Consider the following 23,374-nt stretch of genomic DNA (forward strand, 5'->3'; position numbering starts at 1 on the left):
AAAAGATGGTGAATGCATGTTTTTTATGGTCAGATGAGTCCACATTTCAGCTGATTTGGGAGGGGGAGGGCATACACCTCTGCAATGATGAGGAGGTGTATGTTAGAATTTTGTAAAGACATAAGATACGATCAGTGTGACATTTATTCCTAAGGAATCTATGCTTATTTCTGCTAGACAGTGTCATTAGTTATTCTGCACAACTCCCAGCAGCGTGGCTTTATAGATTATGTGTGTATCTTTGACTGGCCTGCCTGCAGTCCACATCTGTCTCCTATGGTAAATATATGGAGCAAATGACTGACATTTTTCTTTGTTGCATTTTAGAAAGACTTCGAGGTTTTTTGGTTGTTTTTTTAATTTATTTTTTCATAAAATCCAAACTCATGGTCAAGATGTAAAGATTGCAGTGTCTCGTTGATAGGTCTTTTATGCTTGTCATATTTCTAAATCCATCCTGAAACCACCTATCAAGCAAGATGAAGATTATCCCGATATCCACCATCAAAGCCATCTGCCTTTGAGACATGGAAAGACACAGACACGATTGATGAGACTGATTAAAGGTAAGTTTTTATTTTCAAATCCAAATCCTCGCCTGAGCAAAGTGTAGATCATTTATCAGGTCTGAAAACGACACTATTCGTATCCTATTACTTCAATATTAAAGTTTTGAGAGACTGTGCTGGAACTGGATAAAGCTTATCTGAAATCTGAAGCAGGGGGAAACACTTTGGAACCATTAAGAATTCACAGACGCAGGTGTTCACTGGATATAACTATTCAGTGGCAGACACTAACATTGTCTGCCCGCGTTAGTGGCGGTGTGCAGACTTCTGCTTTTACTATTCACTGTCATGGTAAAAAATGATAGTCATAATTTTTAAAGAAATGAAATCGTTGTACGAATGTCAAACCATCATCTTTTTCGAGTAGTTTTTGCAAAGAATAGCTCAGATTTATGGTTTTGCAATGCATTCAAAGACATCGCCTCTGAAACTGGACAGTGTTTGTGGCTCCGTGGTTGGGTAACCCACTTATAATGTGTTAAAGCATAAAACGAGCACAACAATATCAAAAACATCCTCTACGGTCATCATAATTATAAAATGATCAGTTAAAAAAAAAACTGAATGAGTCAAACCCTCCTTAATAACACCATGGCTCACTAACTCATTAAATGAGACCACCAACTGTGTTTTGATTAAATGATTGAACAACACACGTTTAAAAGAGGCTTTTGGGTTATTAACTTCTGTCTCAGACCGCAACATCACACATTGCTATATAGAGGATCAGCGGGGGTCAAATGACTCATTACCATATGTCACTCAGTGCTTTTTACGGGTAATTGCTAGGAAAGGGAAAATGACAAACACTCATTTTTGCCCTCTTGAGCCTCATGCTTGTGCCATTTGACCTGCGGTTGTAAGTACAAATAAAGCAGCTGTGAGGGCAGGGCATCAGCTTTTACAGTCTTCTAACAGTGAGGGGGGGATGGGGGGGTGACTGAGATTTGCTGGCCACAAAGAGTCACGTGTGACCAAATTGTGGTGGTGGACGTTGTCTAAATAAGATTATGTGAAGTAAATAATGCACAGGCACAGCAGCTTCAACTTTTTTAAAGAAAGCACTTGCTCAGCAGATGACTGCTAAAGGCCATGCTGGAGGCTTGGTTGCTGCATGTGATTTTGGCTGAGTGTTACAGGTAGGAACCGAAACCCTAAAGTTCTCTCTTTTTTCTTTAGTGAATACCAAGCTCTAACCCAAAAAAGGTGGAAAAAAAGCACAAATAAGGGGATTATTTGCTGTAGCTCTTATCACAGTATATGTCAATACCCCCTGCAGGACAAATGCAGCAACAATGCAGGGCAAGAAGGTACATTTTCCACCCACAGATTCCTTGGCTTCTTCCTTTTTTAAGCATCTTTATAATTATTCCTTATAAGCTCCAGGTTGCAGTCTTGTCTTTACACTCCTACCTAAAATCCTCTATAACAGAGAGAAAAAAAGGGAAAGAGGGTTAGGATTCTTTGTTAGTTTTATCCTAGCATGTGTAACTCGAATGCTTTTTACAGCAACTGTAGAACCACAGAATCACCTGCAAGATACCAGGACAATAATCCTATGGCACACAGTTAATCCTCATATATAGCTATTTTGGTAATGAGCTGGGTCCCCCCCTCCTTTTTTTTTTATACAAAGCCACGGTAAATGCACATCAATTGCAATACTTGAGTAAAATTGATGTTTCAAAAAGGGGAAAATTTGTTCATGTATCTTTCATGAAAAGAAAGCCCTCTGCTAGACTGCTCTCTGAACCTCTCCTCTCTTGCAGCCACATGTAGACTTTAGGTTTAATTTTCTTCTGAAAATGTTTAGCACGGTTTTAAAAACCATTAAACACGAAGCCCGGAGTGGTCCAAATGGCAGCCGCTTCTCTGCTATAAATCACTGAAACGTGCCTCCTTTAAGGTATAAAAATGTTTCATTATAATAGTGCATTTAGTAGATGTTTGCTGCAAGCATATGAACAGCACCTTAATGTTTATGTTCCACTTCCTGTAGATGCAATCTGAGGAACCTCCAGAGGGCCATCTTGTTAACGACAGTGCATTAACATGTTAACAGCAGCACATTTTTGTGAGAAATTAAATAGACTGTGCTCCACATAAATTGGGAGATTCAGCCTCCCTCATGACAACAATGACAAGCCTCCTCAAGACAATGAGCTCTGAAGGACTCTACCTGCTCTGCCAACAAGAGAGCCGGTTCAGTGAACACCTCAGTCTTATGCTTCTTGACACATCATTTCTAGAGTAAGTCAGGCTGGAGCCTAAATGAAACTCAGTATATGGTGTGCATCACATTACTGAGATTCTTTTTATTTCCGTGCTTATCTTGTTAAACTTTGTTTCGGTGATGGAAACAAGGCCCAACTGAGCAAAAATTGCTCTCTAGAGTGACAACAAGAAGAAGAAAGTGAGCAGAAAAGTAGGCCTGCCACTGAGTACTGTTGAGGTTTTAAAGGTGTTATGACATCACACCCAGAATTCACTGCAGCTTGGCACGAGATATTTATATTAATGAAGAGGCAACAGCTCTCCACATTCACCGCTCCACACTCTATTGTGTTTGTGTCCTACAGAGTTGATCTCCTTTTGTGCCATCCCACTATTCAAGAAAATAGGCTACTGCTGTGCACACTATCAGTCTCTCCTCAGCTCTCCACAGCACCACAAGAGGTTTGGAATGGCATTTATGGTAATTCACCCTAAATGATCCTGATAAATGTATATACAGTAATAAACGTTGGGGGACATTTACTTGCCAATAGGGACGGAACATGATGGAGATTTATGAGATTCAGAGCAAGCTCGTGTATTCTGTCTTATCAGACTCATAGATACCTCTCATGTAACATCTGTGTGTGCATGTGTGTGAAGGCTTCAATGTTGCAAAGAGTAGGAGACGACAGTTCGTGTGTCAGACTTGGCAAGGAAAGCGGGAGGAAAACGGAAGAAAATGTGTTTCCACAACGTGACTGCATTCAAAGCCTGAAAACTGTAATTTGAGATATGAATTCATTACACGGCCTCTCATCAGCAGGCGAGGACAAGGCGATGCAACAGCGCCCCTTAGCGTCGTGAAGCAAGTCGTCTGTGAGCCGCTCTGACGGTGCGTTTCTCCCCTGATCGCGGTTCTTACCTTCGGTGTCACAAAGCCTGGCAGCTGCGGGTGTGCGGTCGCGGAGGATTTGCGCCTTCTTCTTCGGAGTCCGTGCGATGAATGGTGGCTTTTACTTCCGTGGGGTGAGGGCCCATGCAGGCGGCCACCACGGCCTGACCGTTTGCTGGCATTTCGGTCTCTTCTCACAGCATCAGCGAAACCAAAGGAAAAGTGTTCAAACTTGATCTGAAAAACAAGAGGATGCCAAATGTTACTGCGTTGCAGCTTCCAGCAGCGAAGAGTTGTTGACTTTGACTCTTTTTCTATAAATGAGCGCGCGGCCACAGCCCGCATGAGCTATAACATGAACCGATGTCACTACATTCCTCATGACTCAGAAGCATTTTAACAGTTTAATTTACCAGCTCACTCCAAGAGCATTTGTGTTTTTATGCGTTTCTGCGCGGGTGTACATGCGCGTTCCTGTGTCATATCTCGGGCTTGTGTTTACGTGTTTAGACAGACGTGCGTGCGTGTGTGCGCTTATTTTGAGGATTAAGATACTGGATGGAAAGCCTGCGTGACGAAAACCCAAGTTAAATTCAAAGGTGGAATGGTGTGCGACAAATTAGTAGGCTGCGCTATGTGTGTGTGCGCGCGTGTGTTTGTGTGACACAGAGAGAGAGAGAGAGTGGGAGAGAGTAAAAACAGCCTGTGGCTCCTTAGCGAATATTCCCCTCACGCTTCTCTCTCCAGTGCCGCTCTCATCTATGTAGGGCATGCAGCAGGTTGTGTGTCGAGGACTCGGACGAACGGAGGAGCGGAGTGGAACACATACCAGCCACCTCACCAAACCTGGCGCTGCTCCACTTTAAGGAGAAGGTGAGTGTATGAGTGTACAGCAGCCTAAGATTATAAACCATTGGAACAAGAAAACCAACATTCCCCCCAGGGAGGAGAGTTCTGAACTAAATAAAAAAAAAATTTTTAAAAAAGCATTTGAGCTCACCCCATTCCCGTGACACATCTCTCCAGGCGACCAGGTGGAGATGACATTGCAGCCTGTTACTCCATTCGGGTGCCCTCGGCAGGAGTGGGAATTACAAACGACTCTCCTCCGTCTGATTAATCCATCAATTTTTTCTCCATCAGTCCTCCCAGATAGGCACCCCAAAAGTGATAAATCCACCTGTCTGGTTCTGTAGACCTGGCGCCTCCAACGCCACCTAGCCCTCTAAAACATACCAGGCTATTCCTCTCGGCTGAGATGTCAAACGCGGTCCAATCAGTGGGGGGGAAATGGGAAAGAGGGGAAGGAGAAAAAGCCGTTGGCTTGCGGGTATCAGTGAGACTTCCAAATAACCGTTGGTTTGGAATCTCCAGCGGCAGCCCCGCGCGTTCCGCAGTGAGGGCTCGTGGACAAGTCCGCGCGCCTCCTCCTCCTCCTCCTCCTCCTCTCCTGTCCTCCTCCTCCTTGCGCCGCTCCGGATTCTTGGAGACTGAAGGGGGGATTCCGTCACAAATAACATCAAAACACACTCACAAACATTCAGTCTCCCTCTCCTTTCTCACTCTCGCGCTCCCTCTCTGCTTCGCCCTCACGCACTTTCAGAGCAAACGACGCACTCCAAAGCGGCTCTAGAAAATTTGAACAAGTTTAAACGGGTCGGCTTGTCTTTGTGGCTTTCTGTGCCACACGACAGAAGTGGTGCTCGGCAGCCGTCTGAGCGCCCGGGCGGAGAGAAATGAGGAAATATTCTCCGGGAGAGTCTTTACCCCGCAGCCCGCCCGCCCACGCTTCGCTGGCTGAAGGTACTTACACATCAGCCTAGTTAATTAAACATATAAGGGGTAGAGAGGGTAGTGGTAGGGGTGCAGACTTGGGTGACTTCACCTTCCCGTTGTGAATGAGAAAAGAGACTGTATGAGTCGAGTTAGAGTGCACGCGCTATGGGAGATTTCGCTATGTCTGCCCCTCACAAAAAAAGAGGAAAAAAAAAGAAAAAGCGACTCCAACTTCACAACGCGTTAAAACTGAAGAGTCGCTAGTCCTTGTCTGTCCTCGTGGGGTTCTCTGTCTCTTTGACTGTCGCTTGTCCTGGTGTGTTTTCTCGAAGGCGCACGGGAGGTAGGCTATCTATGGCGCACAGCATCATCCGTTGTGTATGCCATCACCTGGTGCCATCTCGCCAAACGAAACCGCGTGCGCGCGTTTGTTCAAGCGTTGCTCCACCGCTGTTGTACGAGTCTGTGCGCGTTTGTTTGTGTGTTCGTGCTTGCTCTGACGACTGTCGCCGCGTCAAACAAGTCGCTGCTTGGCGCCTCCGCTCCTCATCAGCTGCGCACAGATAAAAAAAAAATTAAAAAAAATTCAATATCCGCCGAACTGTTGCAACCTAATCTGGTCCCCGCGCAGAAAGCCCTCTCATCCTCAAAATTACAATCCCGATCGCTTCAGAATCACCGCGCCGGAACGATTAGCTACTGCAGTGTGTCATGTTCCCTCGCCAGTGTCAGTTTTTTAAAGGCTACGAGTGTGACGAGGGGACATAGAGGCAACGCTTGTGAATTCCACAGTCTCAATTAAACATAATTAGCAGAACAAAACTGCAGTTCAGGTGGGGTCCTCGGGGAACGCTGACAGTCTCTGCATCTCCCTCTGAGTGTTACCTTGGAGTCCCATTGCAGACATATGGTGAAGACACCCCTCTTCAATGGGTCATGTTAGCAGGCTGGGACTTTAGGACTGGCTGCCATAAGCTGAATAACCCTTTGAGGCAAAAAACTGAGCAGCATAAGCAGTTCAGAGGGCTTATTACGACCCAACAGTTCACTGCCCTCTTCCTCCTCCTCCACCACCTACTCCTCTATCCCTAGAATAAAAAATATCCACCTGTTGAGGTCCTCTATCCTCCTCCATCAAAGCCAGAGCCTCCCAGGCTTGGAATGAAAGAAACAAGATTGCATAATGTGGACATAAAAGAGAAGGAGAAAGGCTGCACTAAGAGGTGGATAATGGTATTTTTCGTTGGAGGGGGAGAAAAATATCCAAGGGTTCTAAATATAATAGCTCTGCTTTGCCCCTGACCGTCATCTTCGTCTGCTTATCCAACTTATCTTAACTTACCCATTAGAGGCATCTTGTTGAGACAGGAGAGACCCTAAGACGACCTCTTGGGAACTGTTGAGAATCAACAATCACTTTTACTAAGCCTACCAAAAACGAGCTCCCAGTGGAGTTTGGCTCAGATTGTCTTAGTCTATATTTAAATCTAAAACTGTTGCCAAGGAAATAAAATGTTTTTTTTTCCAGAGCCTTCATGAATAAGCTTTTTTTTAATTTTTTTTATGCGGTTTTCTTTAATTAAACTCTAGGATATGCAGGCCTGCAGACCTCCCCACAGTAATTTCTGGGACATGACCTTTCTCGGGCTTCTGCAAGTGCACTAACTTGAGGATCTGTCCCGCTCTCATTTAGTATGCAATCATCTGGTGCACAGCAGCACAACATTTACACGGTATAGTGACTCAGCTCAGCTCTGCCTGTATTGTAGGAATTTAGGCAGCAGGGTGGCACGGGGGAGGGTGGAGTCATCACTGCTGGAACTGTGTGAACATGCATCCCCTTCATTATAATAGATTTAGAACTGCTGGTCTCAGTCGTAATGCATCTTTCATGGGCCGGCAGCACATTGAACAGAGGTTACCCGGGCTTGCTGTGCTGCAGACACAATGCTGGACAAACATTCAGACACTCAGCTCAGACTGGCCTCCCAGTATCTAAACAACCCAATGAGCACTCTTTACCTCTTTATGTCCCCTCTCTTGTTAAATTTGACAGGCCTGCTGCTAATAGCTTGTACCCTATGTGGGATTATAGAATATTTGCAAAACACTAGAGAGTCATTATCTGTGCAGTGTGTCAACAACCTGCAAACTATTTTGTCATTACTCTGTAATTATTCAAGACAAAAAGCTCATTCCAGGTTTGCTAATTGTCAAAGCCCAGTGCGTCAATATTCCTGGAATGGATCAGTGGAGAGGAAGAAGAAGTCCAATTAACACACCTGCAACTGCAGAACCAGCAAAAGAGTACACAAACACACAGATGGGAAAAATAAATGAATAAACAGATAAATAAATTACAGGAGAGAGAACTTGATTGCACAAGTCCTCTAACAAAAAGAAAAAAATATATCTTTGATTATATAATATTTGTATCCATGGTAACTGACTTTTCAGTGTTGCCACTTTTGTGCTAAAGTTTTTTTCAAATGGTGTGTGACATGAAAGTCACCATTCATAAACCACCGGCTACACCGAGCGCTGGCACTCAGAGTAACGTGGCCCAGCCCTACTGGTCACCACACCCATCCAGCAGAAGCAGCTTCGGCCTTCCCACTGCTGACACTGAACCAGCGTGGATGTCCTTTAAGCACACTCTAATTACACTAGCTGCGTACTGAAAGAACCCTCCCGCAGACACCAACTTAAAAATCTTTATGAATTTTTTTTTTTTTTCCAAAAGATGGTACCGTTTCCATGACAACAAGACATCTCAATTTGTGATGCATTTTTACAAGAAATTTGTATGTGATTTATGCATGGCATTGTGGATTTTCTTATTTAATTTTTCTTTACATAAGAAGGTAAGCTACATGGAGTCCTTCATTGTGATTATCCAGCCGAGCTCAAAGCATGGTCCACTACAATAGCTACAGTTAGCAGAACATACTTTCCAGAGATCCAAAATGTCACAGCCAGAAGCGGCAACACAATGTCGACTTTTAAGCGAGATCCAATGCAGACTGTTAAAAGTGTAACAGGTTTATTTGTGCAGCAAGATAGTTCTGGGAAACAAGTTATTTCCGTTGAGTGAATCCAAGGAAAATCCAAGAACTGGTCAAGAAGTATTGCTGTTTGTAGATGATGTGGGCTTACTTGTTGTGATAGATGAGGTTGCTTTGAGGGTGTTGGAGCAGCAGGTGCTGGAGTCGTAGGAGGGTGGGCAGGCATGAGAATAGCAGAGGTACAAGGAGTCTTCAACTGGAGCTAGCTCAAGAAGAGTGCTAGGAAGCAAAGGTAAGTGAACCACTTCTCGACCAGCAAGGAAGCGCTGGAAAGCAAGGAGGGGAAATCATACAGACACTGGGTGCACAAGCTGGTCCTTAAGAGCTGCTCACTGATGAGGCTGATGAGCAACAGGTGCGACAGCTGCAGAGCTGGAACCCAGACTCCTCCCAATGAGGAGCATCAACAGCCTGCCCAACACCAACCGAGACTTAGAAGAGGAAAAGCTCCCAAAACCACAGACAACCAGTAAAGGACCACGGCACAAAAGACTTCATTTCAGCGCACACAAGAGATGCTCTGACAATAATTAGGGCTTTGATTGTCAGGCAAACACAATACAAAATGCACAAAAGTATGATTCACTTCTAAACGGCAGCTGGAAGCGAGCTGGTTGGGAAAGAAAGTAGGTGGGCTGCGTTCAGCCTAATGACTGCATGAAGAGCTCAGGGGAGAGGCGAGTCTACGAGACAAATTTGTCTTTCACACAATGACTGTTCTTCGTTTTCCTCCCTGATGATGCATCGCCATAGCAAAGACATGGCATACTGGCTACAGTACATGCCTTTATATAGACTCAGGAAATGAATCACTCTGTCAATAAATTACATCAAAATAAGATGAAATTTATTCGAGGCTCTCTATCTGGAGCAGAACGCTGTGAGATCTGGCATTTACCGAGTTATAGACTTTCTCTCCCTTCACTGTGTCTTTCTACTTTGTCTCCCTGCCTCTCTTACGCTCACCACCTTCTCTCATATTGTCGCCCACAGAGAGTGGGTGACCTGAAATAAGCTCTCCCACAGACAGCTCTGCTTCCAACCAGAGAGGGGCTGTGTGCAGTGCTTGGATCCCAAACAAGTTTAGGGTGAGTCTCCACAGTCTCCCTTGGTAGAATCATCAACCGTTCAAATTTATAGGCACCTCTGAAAGCTGCTTCTTTCAAAAATTGATGGGCGATTACTTCCTATCATAGTGCTGATCACATTATAAAGTAAACGACTGCTGTGGCCAAATCAATTAGCTAGGAGTGTCTTTTTCACTCGGCTTCATCAGCAATTATCCTTAGCTCTGAAAGGTCAGTCAATAATTTGATAACCAAATGCAAGTAAGAGTTTGAAAGTTTTGAAGCTCGAATGAAACTAGACTAAAGTGTTTTTATTTTCAACAGGTGCAGAGCTGGAACCCAGACTCCTCCCATCTTAGAAAACTTAAAAAAGCATTAAAAAAATCTCTTATTCCTAAACACGCACACAATATGGACTTTTTCTAAAGAAGGTGTAGCTCAGTTGAGTGGAAAAGGTTACGTTTAAAGATCTGGATAGTTCATATTCTATATTTATAAAATATATTCATATTTTACATAAAAAAGGAAAATGATACAGGTGCAGTTAATAACACCAACAAGGGAAACACACATACTTTCTTATGTAGTTTGTTAGGTACACATTAAGATTGACACCAACTTTGCTGATATGAATACAGCAGAAAACACATCCTCGCTCAATGAGTTAGGTTCAAAAGTTAATTGCATAACTTGGGAGCGTCTTAAGGCATTTTCACACATGCACTTCAGCCTTAATATTTTCCGAATAACATTTATGGTAAGTGTATGTAAAACCGTTTGTTCGGACCAGAGCAGATTTCACCCAGGCAGAAAGGGTAAATACAGCTGGTAACATGTCTGGAGAATTCACAGCGAGTGGCTGTGTGCACCATAGACTGCAGAAAAAAACGGGCTTAGCCTTCACCTGTCAGACATAAAGCCGATGTAGCTTTAAAGGGCAATACAACTGACGGCCCCTAAGCACTGCCTCCAGTAGACTCACATTCAAAAAACATCAACTTCTTTCAAAAAATAAGTCAATAACATTTTCCCCATGGGTACTTGTTGTCTTTTTAGCTCAAGGTGGTGGTCTTTCTGTGAACAGTTGTTTTATTTCCTAGATATTTGTCATCGAATACAAGTACCTTTGTCCAATCAACTTTGAAATAACATTCTCCAGCTCCACCGTGTCCAAATATGGTAAATTCTCGCTTTCAAAAAGATTAAGACATTGATGACCTACTGCTGAACTCAAGGATGGCTGATGCTGAAATTACTCTGTCCATCATATTCCTAAAGTCTTTAGTGTGTGCCGATAATATTTGCTGTTTACATTCTGATTGTCAGCATGTGACTTTCCACTTTGTTTGTTGATTACTGTGACCAAATAGTATCGATGACTATACCGTAAGATAATGTTACTGTTCTCATTCTGAATTAACATACTGCAATCTAAGTTTAAATGCTGACCACTAAGACCAATATAATTGATGAAAAAAATCTATGTTTAATCTATTTAATACAAAACCTGCCTTTAAGAATGACATTTTGCGGTGTTTGCTGGTTGCTGGGCAACCAAACAGAGATGAGGAACTAGCCTCAACAACTTAGTGAGTGAGCTCTATAAATGTTGGTCAGTGAGATTAGCTGTGTTTGGACAGTGACACGCGAGTTGATTGGTTTCTGCTTCAAGCAAACAACTGCATTTACCAAAAGTCAAACTATTTCTTTGCTCATTTAGAATGAACCTGCTAGATTTTGTGAGGACTTGACCCCAGCTTTACGAAGCAGTTACAACTGACAGCCACAGTAGTGATGTGGAGGTCACATTTAGCCTTTGCTGCCACTGTATGACACTAGGTTTGCAGACACAGAGAAGCAGAGTTGACTTTTCCTCCTTCATGTATCTCAAGTCACAACCTGAAACACAAAAAATACGCAGAAAGTGACACCATCCAGTTGATCTGAGGAAGTACAACACCATTTATGGTTATTTACGGTATGCAGCTGTTTTTTTGGCGTCACCGGACAAACCTTTAATATTAACATTTCGCCATATTATCACTCTAGAGCTCTGAGAGGAAACTCGACTTGTGCTCCTCCTTCTGGCTCATTTGACAAGCTTTAGAAAATCTAGTCACTATGGGAAGACTTTGGCCAATCATCGATCATTTCACGTAGAGGGTGTTTGGTGTGGCTGAGCTATAGTTGCAGATTCACTTGCTCCCTTCAGATGGAAGGTTTGATTCAGTGGTTAAAAATCCTGCAGGAAAAGCTGCTGCTCCAGCATTGGCAACAACTGTGTACACTGCAGTCTGAAAACAGCAGGATGAACTCATCAAAAAGCAACAATGCATGAAAACATTTTTGGCAAACCTGACATATACTGTACAACTGGGTTACATCCAGTAAGTACCCTATTTTTTCAAATGACACTAAAAGATTAACATTCTGCTAGATTACACCTGCATTTAATTAATTTTTAATCTCTGTATTGTGTATCAAGAGTGTGACTATTTCCATACTCATCTGGTTCAAAGGGCTTAAGGCTGCGAGGAAGAAGGGAAAGGTGCAGGGAGAGGGCTCTGATTTCTAACTTCTGACCTTTCCAGGGTTATGCTGGCCCCAGTCTTAATTTGCACCTAAAGCACCTGGGCACCCTGGTACAAAATTTGACAGCTGAGAAAGTCACCGAGCTACAGGACATCCCTTAAATTCTCCAGATTGGGTTGTCAGGGAATTGGAACGAAGATTCTTGGGAAGTGGAGCGCTTCAGTGTTACAGGATGTATAAAAAAATCAAACTAATTGGTCGAGTCGACAGAGCAAACTGAAAAAGCTCACCTTCAGGCTTTGACTTTTTGGATTTTTTTTTACTTTTTTTCCCCTTTTTTTTATTATCAGCATCGCTGAAGGGTGCTTTCAAAATCTGAAGAACAGGACCAAAAGCCTGAGATTGAAGTACTGTTACGTTTCAGACTAACACAGGTGTATTGATAAGAACTAGAAACACATTTTCAGGTTGTAAAAAAAACTATAAGAGGGCTGGGAAAATGTTGGAGAGGCTGTTTGTTCACATGCAGGATCAGCCTCAGAGAGATGAAACCAGGAATGAGCATGTGGACCTGCAAACGTTTACAGCTGAACTATCCCACTCCAGCAATGTATTTTTAGGACCCCTTGAACACCTAAAAGCCACAAGCACACTCGTTTCTCCTGTTTTCCATTAACAATGAGTGAAAAAAAGCGCATGAAATAATTTCAGTGAGGGGAGCAGCTTTGAAGTTTGGTGTTGCTGAATAAACAAAGACTGGCAAGCCTTTTTCTGCAGATATCTCCCAAGTTATGGGGACAAATCCAATATACAGACAATAACATAAGCTCCCAACTTGGCCATAAGCCCACAGCTGATGGTGTTCTTATCTTGATGGTTTGATGCTGGAATCAGCATAATAGGTTAATAAAGAGAAAACAATCAGTTGCTGATTTCTCTCGTGGTAAGAAAAATGTGGGCTTAAATGTTTTGAACCAGCAAGAGTAAACAGTGTTCTCAAAGTTTTAGAGGAAGTCACGGGGGGATCATTATTTCAGAAGTTTAAAAAAAGTCGTCATGGTTGAACAATGAAAAGTTGGTGGAAGAATGGACAGCACAAATAACAAATCTGAAATGCTGAAATGGGTTATTTGTTCAACTCAGCATTTCTGAATCAAGTGTCAAACCTTGACAAATATTCTCATAAATGTTGCATATATTCTTTGAGATTCATTTTGTCAAATGAGATCAACATTTCTTTATTATTTGATTTATTTCTATACTCACTGTGTCACGGAAAGAAGGTTCTGGATTCTAACCAACAGGCCATCTGGAGTCTTCACATGTGGAGTGTGTGCATGTTGTTCCTGTGCCTGTATGTTTTTCTTATGGGTTTTATCCAACAAGGAGTTGAGTTAACTGGTCATTTTAAATTGGCTGTAGGTGTGAGTGTGTATGCTTTCATGTCTCTCTGTGTTAGCACTGTGATGAAGTGGCAGTGGCTCTAATGGTCTCTCACCCAATGTCTACCATTGGCTCTAGTGTGCATCTGTTGGAATACACTTGTGTACACTTAAGTGTTCCTGTTTTGGACATTTACGACCTGAATAAGAAACTTCAGCTCCATGAGGATATTTTCCATCTGCTGCATCACCTAAAAGACCACAGAGGGAGAGTGAAGTGGCTACATTATTCTCCTTCTCCGACACACTCACACACAGACCTTTGCAAGGTGATAATGCAGTATTTTTGTGGCACACATGAGATGAATTAAGGCCACATCAATATGACCCCAATGGGAATGTTTGTTTCTTATGGCAGTCAGCACGTTTTGCTGTGCAGTCTCCTATGAGATTTTGTACTTTAATACCCACTGGCCAATATCACCCTCGTGACAGCATTCCCACGAGGACAGCTCTAGCACACTGTTACAGACATTATTGCTCCAATATCTTGCACAGTAAGGTGAGAGTGGGGTTTTACGGGTGATGTCTGAAAACAGCAGAGGGTGGATGTATTGTTTATACATTAAACATATGCAGTTAATGAATTATCTTTTGACAGCATTTGCTTGGATATACAGTCGGTACATAAAATGAACATAAAGATATGCAAAAATGTGCAAAGTGCAAAGCTTCGTGTCCATTTTTTAAGAGCACAGCAGCTGCTGACAGAGACACTGTCTCTCGTAAAACTTGTGTTTTATATATTTTAATTAATCAAATGTTCAGTTTCTGTTGTCATAAAAATCTTACTAGAAGTATTAGTAGGTGCCATTTCAGCACATTTTCAGCATCCCCTTTCGGGCACACCAAGCTTCAAGTGCACAAAATTGGAACAGTTGTGCTATTAACAACATTAACACTTTTTCTTGCACACAAACTGCTTACATCACAGCTCATTTTATTTTTTTTTTATTTGACAAGCCATTGGAGATGGAGTGGATCAAATCTCAAACAAAATTATCATTGGTGAGAATATCTTATCCTGGACGTCTGCTCTTACGACTGGCAAATGCTTCTGTTACACACACAGGAAATTTGCAGAAGTAAAGCAATTAGTTAGCTTGAATTCACATGTGACACAGCAGCATATGCTGAAAGGTATGCGAGTGATGTCGCGTGTGCCATGTCCAAATCAAGTGAAACCGCTCCAGATGTTTCTTGATCTTATCACCAACTTTCCCCAGCTGTTCCCAGCTAGAGGCAACACCAAATCATTTACGCCTTTCACACAGAAGGTGGGAGTAGGAGACAGAGAGTATGTACACATCAGTGTGCCTGCTGAATCCGACTGAGGGTCACATCATGGGGGAGGGGGGTTGGAGGCTATCCCAACAGTAATTGGGCAAGAGGCGTGATAACACCCTGGACGGGTCGCCAGTCCATCATAGAAAGGGCCACAGGGCCACATAGAAACAAACAAACATGCACGCTCACACTCACTCCTAGGGGCAATTCAGAGACACCAATTAACCTGACATGCAAGTTTTTTGGGGGGTGGGGGGGAGTGTGTACACAGCTTTTGCTAAATGTTTCTAGTAATTAATTATATGCCAACCACAGGTAGGCATGGGGGTATGCAGAATAAGATATAGAAATACCTTTGCTTGCTGCATTTCCTCTGCAACCTGATTGTGATAGTTGCTGCCTGTGCGTTTCAGCGTCTGGCGTGGGTGGACTGACCATCATGAGTGGCCAACGGGGACCTCAAGGCCAGCAGAGAGCTGAGAGAGCCCTGCTCCCTCCATGTAGAGAAAGACTGGAGCGTGGGACGTGGGTGTTGAGGGCATCACTTGATCACTTGTCCGTGGTTCTCCTTTGAATAGAAATAAACAACTAATGAATATGAAACACCGGTGAACTGTGAAGTTCACATGTATCCTCCAACAAGAGTTGTCAGAATAAATCCCACTTGTCAGTAAAATCCTCATAGTGTGTGAGTTGATCTAATCTGCAGCTGTTTGTTTGTTTTCAATCAGTGTCAATATTCTTTTGCAACCGACATTTTGGCTTGCCGCATAAGAGGTGTCAGTGGGAAGGTCGTAACAGATGTAACAGCATGCACTACACAAGGACAGCTATAACAACTGAAGCAACAAATGTTTACCATTCCTGGCAAAAGAAGTAACTTTGATGAGTGGGATCTGGTTATACAAACGATGAAGATTTTCATTTCTCAGTATGTTTATCGTTTATGAATTTGTCAATGAAAGGGAAACATATTTAACAACTAGAAAACCAGACATAAGCTGGGTAGCTGAGTATTTTAACCTGTTTTAATGCGATGACCTACATCCTAACCTCTGCCATCATCAGACTGGCTCTTAGACAAACACGCATCACACTCACTAAATATTTATGTGTGCAACAAATGATATGCAATACTCATGATACCTCATGAGCCTGACTGTCACAGTGATTTTCATTTGTGTGCTTAGAATTCAGTATATAAATTTATTTTATTTTATGGACTGGTTACGCCTAATTTGTATTTGTTTTCTGTTGTCATTCCAGTAAGCTGTCAATTCTCTTCCATCTGTTTTCTTCTGCATTTTCACTTCTTCTTATAAGCAGAATAACTTTCTGAACGTCATCCCCTCGTGATCTCTTAAAGCTTTTGTCTCACTTGAATGTGTTTTGTTTGAAATTCAAATGAAGTCCAGATCATCCACAGACCTTCACAGCAGACGTTTTGGTTTGTCGTGTTTTCCGCTCAAGTGTAATTAATAGCATTAAATACAGCAGTGGTCCATGAAGGTGAAGAGTACTCTAGTGCATTGATTTAATTTGTTTTGCCTGTATTTTTTCTGCTATGGCAACAAAAAATACCAACCGTGAAAGGCGTCTGCTGCAGCTTCACTTCCTGTTTGTAGAAGCTCACTGTCTTCAGTGACTTTTACCTGTTTTACCAGTTTTTTTACTTTTGGACGACTGCCCGATCCATTCTAGCTTTGCTTTGCCTCTGAAGACTGCGTACCTGTTGCTAACCCCAATCGAACCTTTTGACAAGTAAAACATTTTTATCCAACTGCTTCTTTCTGCACATGTCGTCAAATTAATAACCTCACTTTTCAGGTTGCAAAATCAAAACATTTTTAAGTAGATTAACAAAATGATAACTTTAGCCAGAGCAGGAAAATACCACACATCAATTGACATTCAGCTTCTATCAACACTGATCCTCCACCTGTTTGCAAGCCCCAACCCCATTTCTTCATTACCCCATGATATCCTCAGTATATAGATTACATTTTTCCAGATTTTCTATAGCTCCCTTGTTTCCTGCATGTACCTGCCTGGACGTGTAAGTAACTTTGAATTTAGCTACTTTTTGGACTTTTGGCTGCCTGCCTGGTTCCCTCTGGTCTTGTTTGCCTCTGCTGCCTACCTACCTGTTTCTAACCAGCAGTGTCTCCTGTGTTTTGCCCACTAAAATGTTATTTTTTTCAAACTCAACTCCTACCTGTTTATCCTGCTTTACTAACAGTAATAACCCTGATTTTGAAACTCAAAACATGGGGACAGAGAACATCCAAACCATGGCAGGAATGGCAAGATACATGCAGTGTAATCTAAGAACTTTCTAGTATATTGATTTCCATCCATCTATTGTGGCGACAGCAGGCTAAGCATCGAAGTCTGCAGCCTGCATCTCCCATTTTCTCCACTGGGGATTGATTTTCAATCTTTATTTAACCTTTAGTTGTCAAAGACTACCTATGAAAAAACAATATCTGCTGGATGGTAAATAATTGAACTGAATAGAAAATGCATGACAACATAAAACAAAAAAATAGTGACAGGTTTTTGTTTGAAGTGTCTCCAAATTAAAATTGTACTCACACTAAGGTCAGTGCTTATAAAGAGCACTGGGTGACGGGATCACAACCATCACAATGAAATTCACCACTTATTTGGGTGACTGAAAGTTACAAGTGCAGTGTTCAGTTTTAAAGTACACTATAGTAAATCTTTGTAGACAGCACAGCAATTCCTTCTCGAAACGTTCTCTCTGTGTGGTACAACTGCAGGTCGGAAGTCAGCCCTTCTGAATAGAAATATGTGAATGTGCCTGCTTACTAAGAATCAGTATGCAGAGAGTAAGAGCGAACAATCTGAGCAATCACAACTGAACGCCCTCCACACAAAATGTATGATATGAATGTGAGTCTCAAATTGTGGTGCAATTAGTCAAAGCAGTAAGTCTGTCAAGTCACAGTATCCCCTCTGCCACTAGAAAATATCTACGGCTGGACTGCCCTCTTTCGTCTAAAAAAGATCTGAAACTGCAATTTGGCTTCATATAACAGGCATATGAGATACATCAGCTTTCATATAAATTCCATGCTTGCGCTTTTTAGTACCTCGACAGGTGTTATCTGTGTTCCACAGCATCATCCCTACATGAAAGCATGATCTCAGATCCAAGAGCTTCCCAATGATCAAATAATCACCTGCTGTGCGGAAAACAACATGATAATTTCATCTGTTGCCCTTTTGCTTTCATATATTCAACAGTGGAGTAGATCAGAGGCTGCAAAAAGCAAAATCCTTTGATTGCTTTGCTTTCGAAACACTACAAGGTACAGACTCCAAACCTGTATCACATTTAATGGCAATTTAGAAAAAAAAAATACTTGTACAAATGTTTTCAAAGAGGATAAATGCCACAATAAAATGGACACTGCCAGTCTGTCAAAAACACCGCCAAACTGTCATGGGAATATGACATTAATGCCGGCGCACATTTACTTTGATTCCCTCTCCTCCGCTGATTATACTGCAGGTTTTCCGAAGCTCCGTGTCAAGACAATATGACTTATTAATGTATTCCCCGGAGCCTACGGCATTTTAATAAGCTACCGCTTTGAATTGAATCTATACAAAGTTTTACAGATCTTTTGAAAATACTTTTAGTCTAGCTTCCTGTGGCCAGCTTTTATTTTTCTTAATGCATAAATGTTTGATAACCAATTAAAAATAAAAGAAAAAAACAGGAGAATCGTATATCTAAGGACATATGTGCAGAAAATGGTCTGTGACAGGAAACAAAGCACAGATGTTGTGTTGAATTCATCTTGACACCTGCATATCATTTCTCCTAGTTACTGTACTGTGATAGCATGTAACAACCGTGCTGCTACTATTTTTTTTTTTTTATGTAATCATGTCTACAGATGCTTTGTAGACAATAACTGACACATCTTTAAGTGGTCTCATCAGGTCTTTATTGTCTTGCTGTTGCATGTCCATTCACCCACACCGACACACAGATACACATGAAATGGTCATAAAGCATAAAACAATTGTATTTGTGGTATTCATGAATTTTTAAAAGAAAAATGTATATCTTTCAGAGGGGAGGTTTCTTTCATGTCTACTCTATGTTTTGTTTGTGGCAGGGTGGGTGGCATCACCATCAGAGTAGGAGATGTTATACGAAAGTCTTTTTTAAGGCAAGCCGCTCAGTTTTCCTGTTCCTGTCCACTTAGCTTTTCAGGCCTTAACATGAGCTGACGCTAACTGAAACCAAGAGTAAACGGCGAACAAACGGAACTTTCCAAACTAAATTAGATCTAAAAAGTGTTACGTCCGACGAGAAACAAATTAGGATTCCCTGGTTGACGGTCACAAATGTAACTCAATAACCGCACCTCAAAATGCTGGCTGATTTTGACTGTAAAAGCTGATATTTAGAATTTATTTTTACAAAATACTGAGATTCTGTGCACCCAGGGCAACAGATATCAGAACCGATGTTGAACCAGAAAAGTCCTCTTTTTTTCTCAACTTTAAAATGTTTCGCGGGGAAGGTTGTCATTTGTCTTCTTATACAGAACACGGCAGACATTCTTAACCATAATTAAAACAGATGAAGCGAAGGCGCATTTGCATCAGACACTCATGTATACTGATGGCATGATGGAGGAACAATAATGCAGAGCAATTTTCAGGGGTCAGTTTGAGACAATATATCTTAGCCGTAAAAAGAAAGAAAAAGAAGCCAAGAATTTTAAGTGGGTACAGCAGACAGAATGAAACAATGTCCTGTGCTGCTTTTTACTGCACATTCAGGTTTGAGTGGTCTTCCCAGATAAAAATATGCAATTTTTCTTAGCCCCTGAAATTCACTTTGCATGATAAAGAACTATTGCTTTTAAACATACCACAGACAATCTAATATAAAAAATGACAGATTCTTCTCTGTAAGTCTATTTGTCACTGCTAACAATCCCGTATCCCTCACAAACACACGTAACACTCACACTTACTCCATCCATCATGAAGCGGGTGTGGATGTGGTGTCTCTGAGGCAGAGTGGACGCTGCAGGCACAATCCTAGTTTGATCAACATGATCTGGTCAGTGGATGAAAGACAGCTGCATTTTTATGAGTGGCAGGAACAAACTGACTGTGGTTTGGAGAGCAACAGCAATCAGGTGTGTCTCTGAACAGGAAGGGTTCATCACATGGAGAAAAAAAAACGCTTCAGCAGCAGCGGGGACTATCTGAAACTGATGGACACACAGCAGGACTCTTGGCACTGAAGAAGCCTCGTTATCTTCCACTATATGGCTTATCCAGGAGGAGCCTGTGTCAAGTGGATATGGATGTACTGCATCCCCCCCCATTCTTTGTTTCTTTCCCTCTCTATCTTTCTATGGAGGTATCTCTCATAAATCTGGCTCTCTTGCACACAAACCCGTGTCCTCAGTCCCAGCGGGAGCTTTCAGACAGTTACCCTCTGACCTCCTGCGGAGTCTGGGTGTCTCGGAGCAGCTGTTCCAGCTCAACACTTAGCTGACTCCTAGAGAAGGAAAACTAATGTTGGTGATACTCCCACAGATATGTTCCCTACTGTCCAGCCAGACGAGGCGGGCGGCGATAAAGCTCACGATTACATCAAATTCTTTTTAAACTTTCTTCATTAAAAAAGTTTCAAATGATCTCTGATGTGCACATGTCCTCATGTCCCCTCCCTCAACAGTACTGTGATGGTTGTTGCAGCTTTTTTTTCCCCTTCACCCTCCAATATCACGGTTTAGTCTAATATGCCATGTGGCATGTTGAATTTATTTTTTTGATTGACACCTTCAAAAGAGCTCAACAATCCGTCCAGCATTGTAGCTAATTTAACGTTTCAGAACTCTTAACAAACTGCTGAGGGGGCACAATTTCTATCAGCAACTCCTCGTTGCTATGCCATCAAAAACAACCAAAGAATCCAAGTGAGGTTTCGCTCCAGAGACCATTAAACAGCAGTGATGTCTGAAAGCGTTGCCATCCTGTTGCTCTTCAAAAAGGGAGTGTGTGTCATAACCCTACCATTGTTTATCGAAAGGCTTCCAGTGTTTTTGGTTTTATATTCTTCAAGGAAACGCTGTCTGCAGACCACATCGCCGCACAGCTTTCCAAATCGAATTAACTATTTCTTGGGAGTCTGAACTCGGTTCCTGCACTCTTCGGGCACGGATCGATGCATCTTCTGTGTCTTTTCCATGGGGAAAATCTCTGTGTAAAGGAAAACAAAACCAGTGTCATTTCAGAATACAAAGGCAAACAAAGCACTAGAGATCATAGGCACGCCGTATGAAGTTTAAATATGTATTCAAAATGATCATTTAATGTCACTCCCGCTGTGGCGACACATATATAGACATCATTTACTCTTCTGTCCTCTTTATTGTCTTGTCTGGAGAAGGAATTTCCCTGAATGCTAATAGTATATCAAAGTATTTCTTTAAGATTTGTGCTCAAGCTGACATTTTCGGCACATTCAAAACCTGTCACACATGCCTGTGATTGGGGGAAGATTCTTACAGATGATCTAGACATCATCCATGTGTTAAAACTGAACCAAGGCAACAGTAATACATTATTTTGTGGCAAAACAACTGAAATGTTGACCAAAAGCTAAATTATTACGTTGCAATTAGTGAGCACAAGACTTTCACATGTAAAGCTCAGTGGGTCGCAGCTTAGAAAGAAAAAATTGTTTTAACATCAGAATTTATGAGCACCCCCACCCTAAAAAGACCTGTCCCGATTAGGAAGAAACATTTTTGCCCCTATGACTATTAAATTATGGGCTTTTTCAAGACTAAAAAGGGTTGGATTGAAGTGGCAAATGCACTTTTTTCTAAATAACATGACGGCGTTATTGCATTCGCTGTATATCAGTAGTTTCAATGTCTCAACTATTTCATTTCTCGGCTGTCGAGTGGGCTCACAACTGGACATCCGACTGGCCACGACTAACCAGATAAGAGTTTGCCTTCACTTCGGCTGCAACACCGCGTTAATGCTACTTCAAAATGTTGGTACAAACAGCCTGACTTCTCTGGTGGTTTGGTTCGCTGCTGCGGTAACTGTTTCTAAAAATAGCGCGATCTTATAGCCTAAGGCTTGTTGCGTTTCCACAGCCTGCACCGCGGCTCGCCACAGCGGGTGGAAAGCCAAAGCCAAAGCCAAAGCCAGGGACTGGGCGTGCTGGTGATGCCGGGAGACGGCAAGGTCGTCGGGGTTATGGGATGAATCCGGTGGAGATGCAGCAGTTTGCGGCTCTGCCCCGGCAGTTTGGTTTGTTGTCAGGCGGGTCCATCTGGCGGGCAGCAGAAGGACTGCTCATGCGGAGACGTTGTGGTACTTTTTTTTTGTTGCTGTTGTAACTCTCACCTTCATCTCCTGTGCGCCATGTACTCATTAAGCCATGGCATGACACACTTTCTCACCATGTGCAGAGGAAGTGTTTAATGTACAAAGCTTACTATGAGGAAAGCCGACGGCCGTCAGGAAGGTGCTACATTGAACACCCCCTCCCCAATCCTCTTTTTCTACTTAACTAACGCCGCTTGTTGAAGCTCGCTGCTGAATTAATCGAGCTGTTTCCTCCAATAGCTAAAAAAAAAAAAAAGAAAAGTTAACGCCATGAATGTTTTGTTTATTGATAATGAATTTGACACGTCCAAAGCTGATCTACACCGTTTATTTACCACTTTGTGTATCAGTGCGTCTCACCGTGTTTATGAGCGTACTGCCCACCCGCGGAGCTCATCAAGCCTCACCGGAGTGTGTGGAACTCAAGCCCCCGGCCGGCCGCCGAAGAATAGCGGTCGTTAAATATTCATCCTCCATTCCCGGTGGCACACTTTTTTACTCCCTGCAGACCGACCCCTGCTGCTTTGAGCATAGCCAGAGGAGCAGGAAAGGCGTGAGCCTGTGTGAGTGATTAAGAAAATGTAAAAGGAATTTGTTTACATATTTGGTGTTTTTTACGTTTGTTTTTTTTTTTTTGCCTTTACTTACCTTTTTTTTCTCTTGTGAGGGGATGGGGAATCGTGACTATGGAGCACCAGTAACGTGAGGATTTCCAGAGTTGGGATGTGTCGACAGAGAGGTAGGTTTTGGGGAGAGTACAGCTACCCTTCACCCTTGTTCCCTCACACCCACGCACAGTATGTCACTGCTCTGCACACTATGACTTTAGATTGTCTTCATCTATCCTGCAAGATTACATTCTCTCCAGGAGTTTGATTGTACATAGTGTAATATATAAATACGTTGATTAAATCAGAAAAAAACAATGCAACAGGTGAAGTTCACAGTCCTCTTGTTGCAGGCCTGCAAACTTACCTGACCACCCGGCTTCAAACTATTAGGAGTGCTGCAGGTGTAGTGCTGCTCCACTAGATAGCAGCAAATTGCTGTGAGTTTGTGTGTTTGTGCATCTCGGTTTGTGTGTTATGTGACAAAGATGATCTCTTGCTTCCCCCAG

The 23,374-nt window shown here is 42.4% G+C and overlaps 1 protein-coding gene and 1 long non-coding RNA gene across 3 annotated transcripts in view; one reads left to right on the forward strand and one right to left on the reverse strand.

Annotated features, from left to right (window-relative positions):
* Nucleotides 1-5,087, reverse strand: part of LOC140305800 (glutamate receptor ionotropic, NMDA 2A-like) — a 95,876-nt gene extending 90,789 nt beyond the window's left edge. Inside the window, exons 1-2 of the mRNA XM_072384789.1 lie at nt 4,679-5,087; nt 3,709-3,915 (exon numbers count right to left, since the gene is read on the reverse strand). Of these exons, the coding sequence (XP_072240890.1) occupies nt 3,709-3,915; nt 4,679-4,696 (225 nt within the window). The 5' untranslated portion in view covers nt 4,697-5,087. The remainder of the gene's footprint in view (nt 1-3,708; nt 3,916-4,678) is intronic.
* On the forward strand, nt 4,442-15,503 carry LOC140305803 (uncharacterized). 2 transcript variants are annotated; one of them, XR_011915378.1, is made up of 3 exons: nt 4,442-4,551; nt 9,513-9,607; nt 15,261-15,503. It is a non-coding gene; the product is annotated as an uncharacterized lncRNA (long non-coding RNA). The 2 variants fall into 2 exon arrangements; XR_011915377.1 differs by lacking the exon at nt 4,442-4,551 and adding an exon at nt 5,216-5,481.
* The last annotated feature ends 7,871 nt before the right edge of the window (nt 15,504-23,374 follow it).

Source organism: Leuresthes tenuis, unplaced genomic scaffold, assembly GCF_036924035.1.
Source record: "Leuresthes tenuis unplaced genomic scaffold, fLeuTen1.0.hap1 SCAF_4, whole genome shotgun sequence".
Classification (NCBI taxonomy): domain Eukaryota; kingdom Metazoa; phylum Chordata; class Actinopteri; order Atheriniformes; family Atherinopsidae; genus Leuresthes; species Leuresthes tenuis.